At 39.6% G+C, this 12,821-nt stretch overlaps 1 protein-coding gene across 1 annotated transcript; it reads right to left on the bottom strand.

The window, feature by feature from the left end:
• Positions 1-6,035: 6,035 nt before the first annotated feature.
• Positions 6,036-8,944, bottom strand: LOC142388383 (mRNA decay activator protein ZFP36L1). The gene is made up of 2 exons (XM_075473558.1): positions 8,821-8,944; positions 6,036-8,292 (listed from the first exon to the last, which is right to left on the bottom strand). The coding sequence occupies exons 1-2, from the start codon at positions 8,851-8,853 to the stop codon at positions 7,063-7,065; spliced, it is 1,263 nt and encodes a 420-aa protein (XP_075329673.1). The 5' UTR covers positions 8,854-8,944; the 3' UTR covers positions 6,036-7,062.
• Between the last annotated feature and the right edge of the window lie 3,877 nt (positions 8,945-12,821).

Here is a 12,821-nt window from a genome sequence, read left to right as displayed (position 1 = left end):
TTTCAGAGCATTATGTGTCAAGTTACTTGGGAAGTCACTCTGACATTTGAGGGAAAAATGCATTACCAAGTATTTAAGCAGGAACTCTTACACTGACTCCAAACTGTTGCAACCGGGCTCGTGGGTCACAACATAAATTGCAAACTGAGACAGTGTGTTTGTAAAATATGGCTTTTATTTGACCAAAAAAGGGAATAACAGCCTCACATGGCCAACCTCTCTTTCACACCATCATAGGTGTGAGCAGCTAAGGAAGCCAAGTCACTGAAGCCTTTGCTGCTAAAGATAGTTGCTTCAACTTCATGATGCAGTGATACGTACAATGCCATCTTTTAATGTCTACACTTTCACTAATATCAATGATTTTGGCTACAGCAGGTGTGACAGCAGCTTGTATGCAGTGTGTTTCTGCCACAAAACTCTGCTCTCTAGATGTAAAAACAGGCCATTCCTCCCTTTTCTTCGTGAGCCTCTACGTGAGCCATGCAAAACCCCTTCTACACAGAAATGGGTCAAAAAGTTTTTTAAAACAAATGACACAGGAAGTCAAAGCACTTATCTAACCCATACCAGCTGTTGCTTAGAAACTTTATTCTATCCACGGTAGTTTGCAGATGTTAACCTCTGTAAGCACTTTTTGGTAGCATTGTACATGTTCCAAAAAGTCTACCACACAATCCCGATGCAAAATCTCACTTTCTCGCTCGACCCTTCATCTTACATTAGTGCCTACAGCTCAAAACGACAGGAAAGGTCTTCATGCGTTGTAGATTCAGTGTAGCTAAACAGTAATGAAGCGCAGCTTTACAATAATAGATCAATAAATATCACAGAGAAATGCCATTCTGTCAAAAGGAGACATTTCCTTTTTGGATTCCCCTAAAATCTCCAGAAAAAAAATTAACATTCTCAAGTAAGAATGCATATCTTTGGGAACGAGAACTTAATAGACTGATTGAAGAAATATATTACAAAAATGAATGCAAAATTTGATTTGCAATGAATCTTAATTGATCAGTAAGTTTCTGCTAGCAGGAAAAGTACATGGAGGATAGTTTACCATCGCTCCGGTCTTGAGTTCCCTTCCAACAGTTCTGGATGAGATTCAACTCAAGTAGCAAAGATGTTGATATTGTTTTGTCTTGACTAGTTCAGCTCTACAATTTGGACCATTGTCTTGTTAGGAGGTCCAATGTAGCACAAGGTTATGTTTTTTTGCAGGCTACTTTATGTTTTTTTTCTCCAGAATGTTAATGTAGAAACCAATTGCTCCTCAGTGTGTTTTCAAGTCAACGTTGTTATCAGGTTCCTAGCATTACACACACCAATGTTTTCTTCTGTGTCCCGTTATTTCTTTGTTTGTCTTAACTCTCCCTCTACGAATCACATGTGAGTCATCGCTGAAAATAAAAGAAGAAAGACGGCCTTCCTTGTGCTAGTAATCTATCTGAATCACACCACGTGTGAAGCGTTGAGCCGCAGAGGGCACATTTCTGTCTGTCTCAGAGCACCGTTTGCATGATGCTTTACATTAGTTTGACACTCTTTTAAACTACAAAAAACTCTTGAATGAACAGGAGATTTAAGAGGGAGCGCCGGGTAAAGCTCAAATGGCCCATCTTCTTAGTGTGTGAGTGTGCATTAGCCTCTCCAATTCTAATCTTTCCCAAGAAAAACGTTGCTCAGCGACTTGTTTTAGGAAAAGTTACATAATGTACTCCGTCACTCTTTGAGTGGCTGACGATAGTTTGGGGTTGAAAGATTTCTCAACCGTAATGCTTAATCCACAGGTTGTGAAAGAGTGCAAAGGAATGGAGAGGGAGTAAACGCACTGGAGCGAACACACACACACACTCACATTGCATGTTACTATGTGTTCTCTGGGCAATCTAGCCAATCTTAGCTACTGGTTTCCAGTCTTGAATTGGGTAGAACAACAGCTAAGCTGAACAAAGGCTTAAGAGGCTGATTATATTGTTTTCTATCCTCCTAGAATGTGCTTACAGTTATAAATTCAATAGATCCTCTTTTAGTTCCTTATGTCTATGTCTTGCTTTCAGACTACATAATAAGCAATTCCTTTAATAGGCCTTTCATCCAGGTTTGAACCTAAGGTGCGTACGTGTGTGTGCGCGCAACTGCTGTGTGTAAAGTGCTCAGGATCAGGTGACTTGGGTAGAGACTGTTTTGACAGCAGCAGATTTGTGGTCAATCATTAACAGTTCTACAGTCCTGCCTTAGAAAAATGACTGGCGGGTATAATGAAACAACGACTGGCTGATAAGAAGTGATAAAAGAATACAACTGAAACGATCTAATCAATCATTAAAATGATTTCAGGAGAATTTCATTTGGATGCCTCGAGTTGAATTTGTTTTGAGTTACATCAGAAGGCCTGTTTTAACTTGTTTGCAGAAAGAAATCTCTTTTCCTTCATGCCCTTCTTATTATTTCGCTTAATTTCCACTTTTGTCCCACAAGAGCCTTGCAGTTTGGTGACGTTTAACCAGTCTGGTCTTATGAAGAGGCTGGGAAGTTAATATTTGCTCACACACACACACACACACACACACACACACACACACACACACACACACACACACACACACACATGCTGATCTCTTCTTTCGGGCTTTACTGTTTACACTATGTGGTCATTGTCCATCACCATAGCAACACATCCTGCTATTGGTTGAAAGGGGAACAAGCTTTAAAGGCACAATGCACAGTTGTGGCCCAGCTGAGATTTATTAAGAGGTCTAGCAATCAAGGCAAAAAAAAAAAAAAAAAAGATCCATGCACCCTTGTTACTTCTAATCTAAATTTGTTTGTCAAAACACAATTTTGAATATTGTTCATTTTTAGCTCATTACTACAGCACATCTTTGTTTAACCATTTCACCCCCCTGAACGGTGCTCACTTCCTGATACACTTCCATGCTATTATGCCTACTTCCACGTGAAAGAAAATACACCCTTATTTCTCGAGGGTTACGTTCCAGGACATGATAAAAGTGATCTGGTCGCTTACCAGGTCTTAGAATGATTCATTTAACATAAACATACAGAAGCAATGTTTGAAAATCTAAGCATGCTCCCAGATTCAATAGTTTGTAGAACCATATATAGCAACAATAACTTGAAGTAATCATTTTCTGTATATTATATGTATAATATATCATTTCGGAGGAATTTTTGCCCACTCTTTTATAACTTTGCTTCAATTCATTGTGATTTACAGGATTCATTCATGCACTTCTTTTTTTAAGTTCCCACCAAAGCATTTTAATTGAGTGGAAGTCTGAATTTAGATTGGACCATTGCAACACCTTGATTTTTTTCTTTTTCAAACATTCTTTTGCAGGTTCTTAGCTGTGTCTGGGTATATTGTCGTATTGCATCCAAGCTTTAGCTCTTGGACCGATGGCCTCACATTTGACTTGAGAATACTTTGCTATACAGAAGAGTCTTCTGTTGACTGTGAAATCAAAGTGTGCAGGTCCTGTGGCTGCAAAACAAGCCCACATCATCAGCCCTCCACCACCATGCCTGATAGTTGCTGTGAGATGTTTGTGCTGATATGCTGTGTTTGGTTTTCATCAAATGTGAAACGTTTCTCACTGAAAAATGCTGGACTTTAAACAGATTGGAAATGGTCCTATAACCCTTTCCAGATTGATGGGCAACAACAACTGCTCTTGAAGATCTTTGCTGATGTTATCCAAACCAACTGTCAGGTAGTCACACTTAATGATCATCAATTCATCTATTTGCCACGTATCATCCTAATTCCTAAAGAAGTACTAGTGGTGTTCTTTATTTCTCAAGCACTGCTTCTGCATTTTGACTCAGTTTTTGCCAAATGGACGATAACACAGTGTAATATGTGTTGTTGTTAATAAGATTTAAATATTTCTTGTAATTGTAAGACCAGTTTATTCTAAAATCATATCCTGATTTGAAAAACATTTCAAATAAAAGAGGGTGAACTTTCTTTTTCACTTCAGTCTTATTGCAGCACTTAAGAAATTGGATGGTAAAGAAATGGGATAATTGTGTTATTTCACACATATCCATGATCACATAAGCCTGTGGTCGGGATAGGCATGTACTCTCACCACATGGAAACCACAACATAGTTTGTGTAGAGGTGGATGAAGACCATGCGTCTGTGTCAGGATCAGTCTCAATTGACTCAAGCAAATTTGTCTGAACTGGACCAAACAGCAGAGGTTTAAGACCAAATCTTTCTCATACTTTCAGTTAGTTACAGTGTAAGAGACGGGAAATGGCTTCACAGTTCCAAGGAAAGCAGCTACTTTCTGGTTATCTATCAGGCACAGAGATTCCAAAAAAAACACACTCCCCCACATACTAAGTGGAAATCTCATTCGAAAGAACTTCCACAGAAACAGTGTTCCAAATCCTGATCAAGAATGTAAACAACTGAACTCTGATCGTGCACAGCAAAGATTAGTTGTCGTTGAGAGTTTCAAGTGTAAAACATAAGACGTGTCAAACTATTTCAGACTGATGAAACATCATCTGCAAAGTTTTTGAGATTGCTTGTAATTTTTTCTTTTCCAGGTCACAGCCATGCTCTGACTGTGTGAGAGGGGTGGCAGTGGCGGCATGCAGGTTGCACAACGCAACGTCTCATGGGGAGTATAAAGTGGAAATTGCAACAGGGTGTTTTTGTTAACTTCTGCTTTACTTCTGAATATGTCTTACACAATCCCAAGAACGTTTAGCTTACGAGGCAGAGGCGTATCAAACATTATGGAATTTGTAGATGCAGTTTTGGCTGCGAGCTACCAGCAGTCATTTCTGATGTATCAACTTTTTCGGCCGTATTTTGGAGATTTCCTCATCGACCCTCAGTATTTCCGTCATGCTCAGCCATGTGTTGGAAGAGGAGGATCCGTAACTGTTTTCAGCTGTGAAGCACATGTGGATTTAGTGGAGGTGTAACATTCCCTGCGTTTTAGGTTTTTTTCTTTTCTCTTTGACTAAAAAACACAAGGCGTACTCAATTATAAGAAATCTGGGTCAGGAAAGGCACATCCCGTAAACTGTCTGGTCATGAGATCTCCCGGAGTTTTTCCATCCGGAGACGGCTTCTTTTATTCTGCTATTTGTTTGTTGATCTCCTTGGTGACTGCGACAAGTGTTGCTCAACAGCTAAATTTGATTACAACGGACGGCCAAATCAGTTTCCGGAATTTACACAATGTAAGAGTTTTCTCAGTCATATAGCTCATGGAATGTGAAAACACTGGCATCTTCTCCTCATTCATGTGCAAAATATTGTCTGCGTTGAAATGAACAGCTGTGTGCTGCAAAGCATACGTGAGGTGAATTACTGTGTACACAACAAAGACAGTGTATGCCACAAAACACAAAGCTGAGAGAGAAGTTCTCAATGCAATAGATTATTTCTTTGACTCACTCTTACTTTTACTTGGAGCGCCACAGAATAGTTAAAAAGGTATATTTAAAGCCTTACAAAGCCAACATTGGATGTATTGAACTGATTCATAATCCTCTGGTGAAATCAGGTTACTGTAAACAATGTAGTTATCATTATTTTCTGTCAACAACTTTAAAATACCAGCAGATATTCATAAAAATATTCTTGAATGTTCCTGAAAGACAGATTTCTCCCTTGTCTTGTAACCAGTACAGTTTACATCATGTTTCTTCCACCGATCTGTTTTCCATCGCAGACATTTTGACTTGTCACCGGAGAAAAGTCACATGATGGCTTCGAAGGGGCAGGTCCTGCTTTTCTTCAAGCTGGTTCTCTCATGGCTGACTGGGACATTTATTGTGACTGAGGCGTCACTAATACACGTGCTTTACCTGACTTTACGAAAAGTCCAAATGTCTGTGTCTGTATCTAAAAAATACTGTCTGCTTGAAGAGTTGCAACTGTAAGGCTTTGAAGTAGGATATAATCTTTGAAAAGTCAAGTTATGTGTACTGTGTAAGATGAGAAAGTGTCTAAATCTCATTCAAAGACACAAGTCAACAAAGAGATACAATCACTTCTTTATTCAGTAATTTATTGAGTCCCTTTCAGGCAATTAAAAATATAAGATTCTCTGCTTTTTTCACATTTCAGAGAGCTTGAAATATTTCTCCATAAATAAAGTACAAAATACATTTTTTCTTCTTTAAACGCAAATAAATATAATAAATACATAAGTTTAAGTTAAACAACACAAGGCAACCAATAACCAAATGGAATACTGCGGTGTTCCCTGAACCAGGCGGTCAAACATACGGGGGGGAATAAAAGATGGGGTGCAACTTACAAACATAACAGAAAGACTTACAGATTCAAACCTCAAAAAGTGTGCCAAGACACAGATATTCAGATCCATTAGCATACTTCAATCCTTCAGCATTCTGCAAAATTTGCTTGCACCCCAGGTCTAAGGAAAAAAACACCCTCACATGCATGCCTATGAACTCACACACACTAGCACAAACACACACACACACACACACACACAGGGCAGAATGATGAATGAAGCTTTGGGTGAATGCTACTGGGACTTTCTCCCATTTGAATTAGCTGTAAAGTGCATATCACAGACACATGTCAGGTCTCACTGATTAAGGCTACTGAAACAAACATACTGTTTTTGGCACAAAGAGTGAATAGCCTACAAGAAGAAGGGAAAATCTTTAAGGCACAGGCAATGATTATCATTAAAGATTAGCCATTTTGATCACAACAGATTTGTGATAACTATGAACCAGAGAATCTTCTGGTCAAGTCGAGACCTGCAGAGGAGGTAATTCTTATGGAAGACCACATACAAAGGTCTAATAGGCTACACAATATTTGTAAGTATAAAAAGGCTGATAACATTTGGCTACTGAAATCATCTCGGCATGAGTAGTTTGTGAAAGACAAGTTACATTTTTACAAATTTAAGAACTTTAAGTGTTATTGTGTCAAATTGTTCTGAAGAGTTCTGGTTCTGAGAGAAGTTCAGAAACACAGAAAAGTTGCTGAAGTGTCACTTCTCTATTCTCTCCCTTTGGATCCATTTAGTCAGACAGAGACAGACGTTCAAACACAGTGAGCCTCTTGTTGGCTGATCCATCAAACGTTGGAGATTCGGTTCCACTCGAGCTGCTGCTGCTGTAGCTGTCCTCCAGGGAGTCCTCAGAGGAGAAACGCTGCAATCCAGCAGGCTTCATGAATCCTCCTTGGACCCCAAGACCAGGAAACAGCATACTGCTGTCCTTCTGTGGCCCATCTTCCTTGCTGGTGAAGACTCTGCTGTTACTGCTGTTAAAGTTATTTCCATGGCCACACACACAGCGCGAGGCCTTTGGCTCCAAGATGAGAGGAATGTTGTGGATGTCTCCAGTGCTGGCACGGGTTTGATGGTTGCCGAACTGGAATGCTGCTCTCTCCCGCTGCATGTCACCAAACACTGGGGAGAGGAGATCAGCAGGGGGTGGAGAGACAGAAGGAGCACGGCTGAACGCCAGGTTAGGATCATTTAAGGTTGAAGGGAATGATGGAGGAGATGAGCTGCGTGTAGAGCCCATGAACCCAGCGAAGCTGACACTCTGTCGGAGCTGGTGGCGTGGGTTATTTGCTGCCTGAGATGGTTGCCTCTGGAATTTGGCAGATGGCAGCAGATCTCCGCAGATTTTCTCCTCATGGATGAAGTGGCAGCGTGAGCCATAGGGACAATAGCCAAAGTTGTAGAAGGTTCTGCAGGGCTCTGTCTTGTATTTGGGGTGACGGTACAGTCCTCGCAGCTCTGGCTCACCATGGGCAAACTGACACTTAGTGCCATACTTGCAGCTGCCGGTCTCCTGGAAGCCACGACACAGCTCTGTCTTGTAGCGGTTAGAGGACAGTGGTGGTGGAACCTGAGCTGGGAGGTTAGATGAAGGCGGGAACCCTGGTGGGGGAGCCACAGTGGTTGCAGGGCTCGGGGGAAACAGCTCCAGGTTCTTCAGCTGTCCAAATGTGGAAAGCAGGCTGCTGCTGCTGGACTCGGTCAGGCTCATGGAGCGGTCAGGTCGGAAGGGGAGCTGTTTTTGGCTGGAGACAGTGGCCTGGCTCCAGATATTGGATGATAAGAAAGAGCTGCCATTGTCGTCACTGTTAACATCGTTGCTCAGGTCGAGGCTCGAAGAGGCAGGGTGGCAAGAGGGAGAAAAAAGGGATTCTGATCGGTTCAGCCGACTCTGCTCTGGGGCTTTGAGTTGAGACTGAGTTGGGAGCACGGCATCGTTCAGGGCCAGGTACAGAAAATTCTGTGACAGAAGGTTGAAATAATTATTACACAACGGTAAAACAAACTCTTCATGAAGCAGTGTATGCCGAATGTGTGTCACATCAAGAATGAATGAATGTCTTTCAAGTTGGAATCTTTCATCTGCAAGTGTATAGGTTTATGTTATAAATCTGTTTATTCTAAATAATTAAAACTTTCTGAAAATATTTCAATTCTTATTTATTTAGTGATTTAGAATCGCATGATCATTTACGACAAATGCCGCCAATTGCTTTTCTTGACTTCCACTCTACACTAGGCATCAGAAAGCAGAAACTCGGATTTCAAGAAACAAACAAGTCAGCTCTGACTGTTTTCCTTATCTTATTGTTTAAAGTGAGGAAACCCTCCTGCACTTAAATCTGTTGAAAGCGAGTCCACCGTCAAAATCATCCAGTGACTCTCAAAGCAAGAAAACTTAGGGAGTCACAGAGCTAAATCACTCTAACTTCATAAAGCTTTTTTTTCATATGAAATAAGATTAGATAAATCCAATATTTTGACTCACCTTTGCTAAGATGTCGTCAAGCATTTCGGACATGCTGTATCCCCTTTGCCACAAGAAGAAGTTTGAGCTCTGATCCACGGTTCACTGTGAAAACCTGTGTCCTGACTTAGAGTTGACTCTGTGTGTTAAAGCGAGTATTTATACAACTCCAAGAGCTATGTTCTCGGATGATCCTCCCTCTGTCTCGAGTTTCAGGTGGTGAGGTCACAAAACAGGCGGGACAGAGGATAAGACATCAACAAGGCCACCCCACCCCCCGCCCTCATAGAGAAAAAAAAGGAAAAGAAAAAAAAGAGGCAGAGAAGAAAGAAAACTGTGTATTATTAGCCAGCTGTGTGAAATTTTTCAGTTTCGTAGGCATGTGAAAGAAAAGTGGCTTACTTGCATAGCTCTCTGGATGGAGGACCGGATTGGTCTACACTTCTTTATCCTCTTATTCTGTTCATGTAAACAACGGATTCGAGACTTCCTGCAGAGAGATAAATCAATCAAACTCCGTGAAATAGAGTCTGAAGCAATTAGGTGTGACGTGGCAAAGTCGTCTCTTTGTTCACCCTTTTCAAATCAAATTTAGATGTATAGAATCTTTTCTGTACTCAGTCTCTAAACCTCTCCACAGGTGCTTAACCATACAGCTTACAATCAGCTCACAATATTTGGTCCTGTATATTCCAATGACTAATAGTACGTTTACAGGAAGTGTCATGATCATCTAGTCCCCAATCACACAATGTATAGTTTCTAGGTGTCTTTAACCACAGAGTGGAGCGAATGTATTCCTGGACCGTACCTTTGTGTTTACCAGAATACATACATTTCCCCTTATATCCCCGAGTTTCAGTCACGATTACAACAGAGCTCTAATAGGAACCAGCAGTGACACAGTAAACAGAGGTATTGATCAGTAAAAGAGAGAAACCTTTGAGCTGCAAACAAGATAGGGATGAGTGTCAAATCCGAACTGACCTGAAGACTGAACTGCTGCAGATTTAAAAAAAAAAAGAAAAAAGTTTCTCTATTTTGTGTTGCTGATGTTGTGACTTCACTTATTATGTCAAATCAGTTTTTTTCTGTGTGCAGTCATGTAAATGTTGTAACATTCTCTACTTATTTATCAAATTTATCTTAATAAGTTTTCTTTTTAACCTGCTTAAGAACTGCTACCAGTCACATGCCGCCACACATTTTGTCAAAGTTGTTTATATGGAACATGTCCCACTTTTGACATCATGTCCCACAATGGAAACAAAGCTGACACTCTTCATCTTCCAATGGCATGTAAGCTTCACAAACAAAACTGACACATTGTTGTTAGAAGCATATCACTGGCAGCTGATGTATTACTGGTTTCTGTGGGGAACATCGCATCTGTTGTGTTTTTTGTTTTCCATCTCATAGGAGTTTCGGGGAGCTTATACAATAATATGACATGCTAACATGGCTGGGTTTGTATGTGCTATGAGTTCTGTCGTAGATTCTAACTTTGCACAAACTCTTTCAGAGTTCCTGTACACTGTGTCACCTGAATTTAAAGTGCATTGAGTAATTTACGTAATACATTCCTCAAAACGTAATAATGTGACTTAACAGTAAGTTTTGGTAGAAGTTCAGTAAACCACCTTCCATGAAATATATATATGATATGTGTTAGCTCACCCATCATTTTCTGTTTTGTTTCTTTGAATTTATTTGTGCTGATATAAGCTTATCAAGAGGCAAAAAATTATTCTCTGGGCTGTTGCTGCATGTGTCACCCACTCACATGAGTCATTAAGTCCTGGCAATGACAGCACGTTTTTTTTTTTTAAATATGTTATGCAAGTGTGAGAGTCACTGTAACCTCACAGAGAAGATCAATGTGCTTGACTTGGATGGAACCACGTAGATTTGGGCGCCGATTTTTGCTTAAAATCAACACTTTCAAAAAGTTTTAAAATACTGCAGTTACAGTCACCAGCAGGAGAGGAAATGTCGTAAATTATTAGGTCTATTTTTAAGGGGTAGGTACTGCAAGCCCTCAAGAAATCAACCTCCAAGTTTATCTTCTGTTTTCAACACAGAAAATGCCTGTTTTTTCCCATACACACCGTATTCCTGCTAGTCCCAACTAAAGCTAAATAGAAATAATAAATGTCAATGTCACAAAAGATAAGACTGCATAAGTGAAATTACAGAATATCATAATCAAGTATAACTGAAGTTCCCACTTCTGCTTCAAGAAACACTGAGATATCAGGCAATCAAGTTTCAACACGACTTACCGTCAGCACGTGTGCACGTACTTTCTTAACTGCGGTCTATCATCACATGATACAGACTGGGTTATCGTATAAGTTCAAGATGTAGAATGGGATTACATTTTCTTTTCTGACACAATTGTTCAAATTGCTGATCATAAAGTTAATCAATCATAGTTCATATTTTCCTTCTCATTTTAAATAATGCAAAAGTTTTGGTGGTTTATGTGATTACTGTTGGATAATTACATCTCACCGGCCTGCTGAGCCTACAAATGAATGGACTGACAGCATAACGAGGGTCAAACAAGCCTCTCATGTTCAACTAAAAATATCTACCACTGGTTATAAATAACTTAACTGAATATAAACCTGACAAAATTTATGAGCTGGTCAACCGGGAGTGGAAAAATTGTCGCCACCATCAGAAAAACTGTGCAGGTGAAAAAACTGGTGCAGTTACATGGGAATATAAATGGCTGAGGTGACGTTCATGTTTGTCTGTGTGTGTTTTTGTGTTTGCATGTTAGTGTGGTTACTTTGCTTAACTGGTTTCTGTTCTGTTTCATGCTAAAGTTGCACAGAGTCTTTCTTACAGGGAGTAGCGCTAACAAACATCGAAGAGCATTCCTGTAGATGGTGACTTCCAGGTTGCTGTGTGCATGTTTTTCCTCTGTGACTAAATGAGTGAGTGCTAAATGCCAAGTTTTCCCCTGGGGAATTTTTTTTTTTGGTGACATGCCAACCTATAAAGTCTTGAAACGTGTTAGGACGTGATCCCACAAGTGCTGTATCAGTGTGAGTTGACTGTGGGAAAATCAGTAATACGATAAATGCAGGTAATACTTTGCAAGCCTATTACTAATGTGGGGTGCGGGTGGGGGGGAGGTAGGGCCTCACGTAATTTAACAGACCATGGAAAATGAATTAGTGCAATTTCTTTTTTTAAATCTCAACAAAAATCTAATTTTTTAAATGTTATAATAAATTAATCAGAATCTGTCGTGTCAAAATGTATTTAAAAAGTGTGGAATGGAGTGGTCTTGATAGCACATATTCAATATACTCCCAACAGGTTTTAAATACAGCTGAATGAAATGGGAAAAAAGTAAAGCTAATAGAAATAACTGTAAATTAAGTTTATTCTTATATATACATACATACAGACACACACACACACACACACACATACATTTTATTTATATATATATATGTATATACAAATATACACACACACATATATAGCTATATTATATATAACTATAACACAACATAAATAAATAAAGTATAGTGCTATCACATGCCGTCTACAATGTCTAAATGTGAGGACCATAGAGAATCCACTTGTTCCGATACCTTTGACAGTGTATTCTGATTTCGTCATCTGACAAAACTGTATGGTTGAATCATTAACTGGAAGGCCTGAGTGTACCCTTATCAAGCACGTAGCATCTGCTATTACACTGAATTGTTTCAAGTGATCGGCTCAGTGGTTGAACATACATAGAGTCTGGTCCAGTACAGTTTCCACTCACTTCTTTTTAATCTTGGCTTCTTAACAGTTCCATTTTTTTTTAATTTGTATCATCAGTGGATTAAATATTCAACTGAATTATTAAGATACTAACTGCAGTCTGATGTCATAGCTAATTTTGGTGAGTGGTTTTCTGATCTCTTATATAATGATAAGACTCAGTGTGTCATATTAGACAGGAAGTTATCATTATTGCTCTCATGACTTATTCTTGCAATCTGTTCCCAGAG

The sequence above is a fragment of the Odontesthes bonariensis genome, chromosome 9 (assembly GCF_027942865.1).
Source record: "Odontesthes bonariensis isolate fOdoBon6 chromosome 9, fOdoBon6.hap1, whole genome shotgun sequence".
Taxonomy (NCBI): Eukaryota; Metazoa; Chordata; class Actinopteri; order Atheriniformes; family Atherinopsidae; genus Odontesthes; species Odontesthes bonariensis.
This window is presented reverse-complemented; position numbering and strand designations above follow the sequence as displayed.

What these genes read in the sequence shown, in the direction of transcription:
- LOC142388383 (XM_075473558.1), bottom strand. Translation starts at nt 8,853, where the DNA reads ATGTCCGAAATGCTTGACGACATCTTAGCAAAG. An exon ending in TTGACGACATCTTAGCAAAG is followed by an intron (nt 8,293 to 8,820) that starts GTGAGTCAAAAT and finishes CTTCTGTCACAG; the next exon opens with AATTTTCTGTACCTGGCCCT.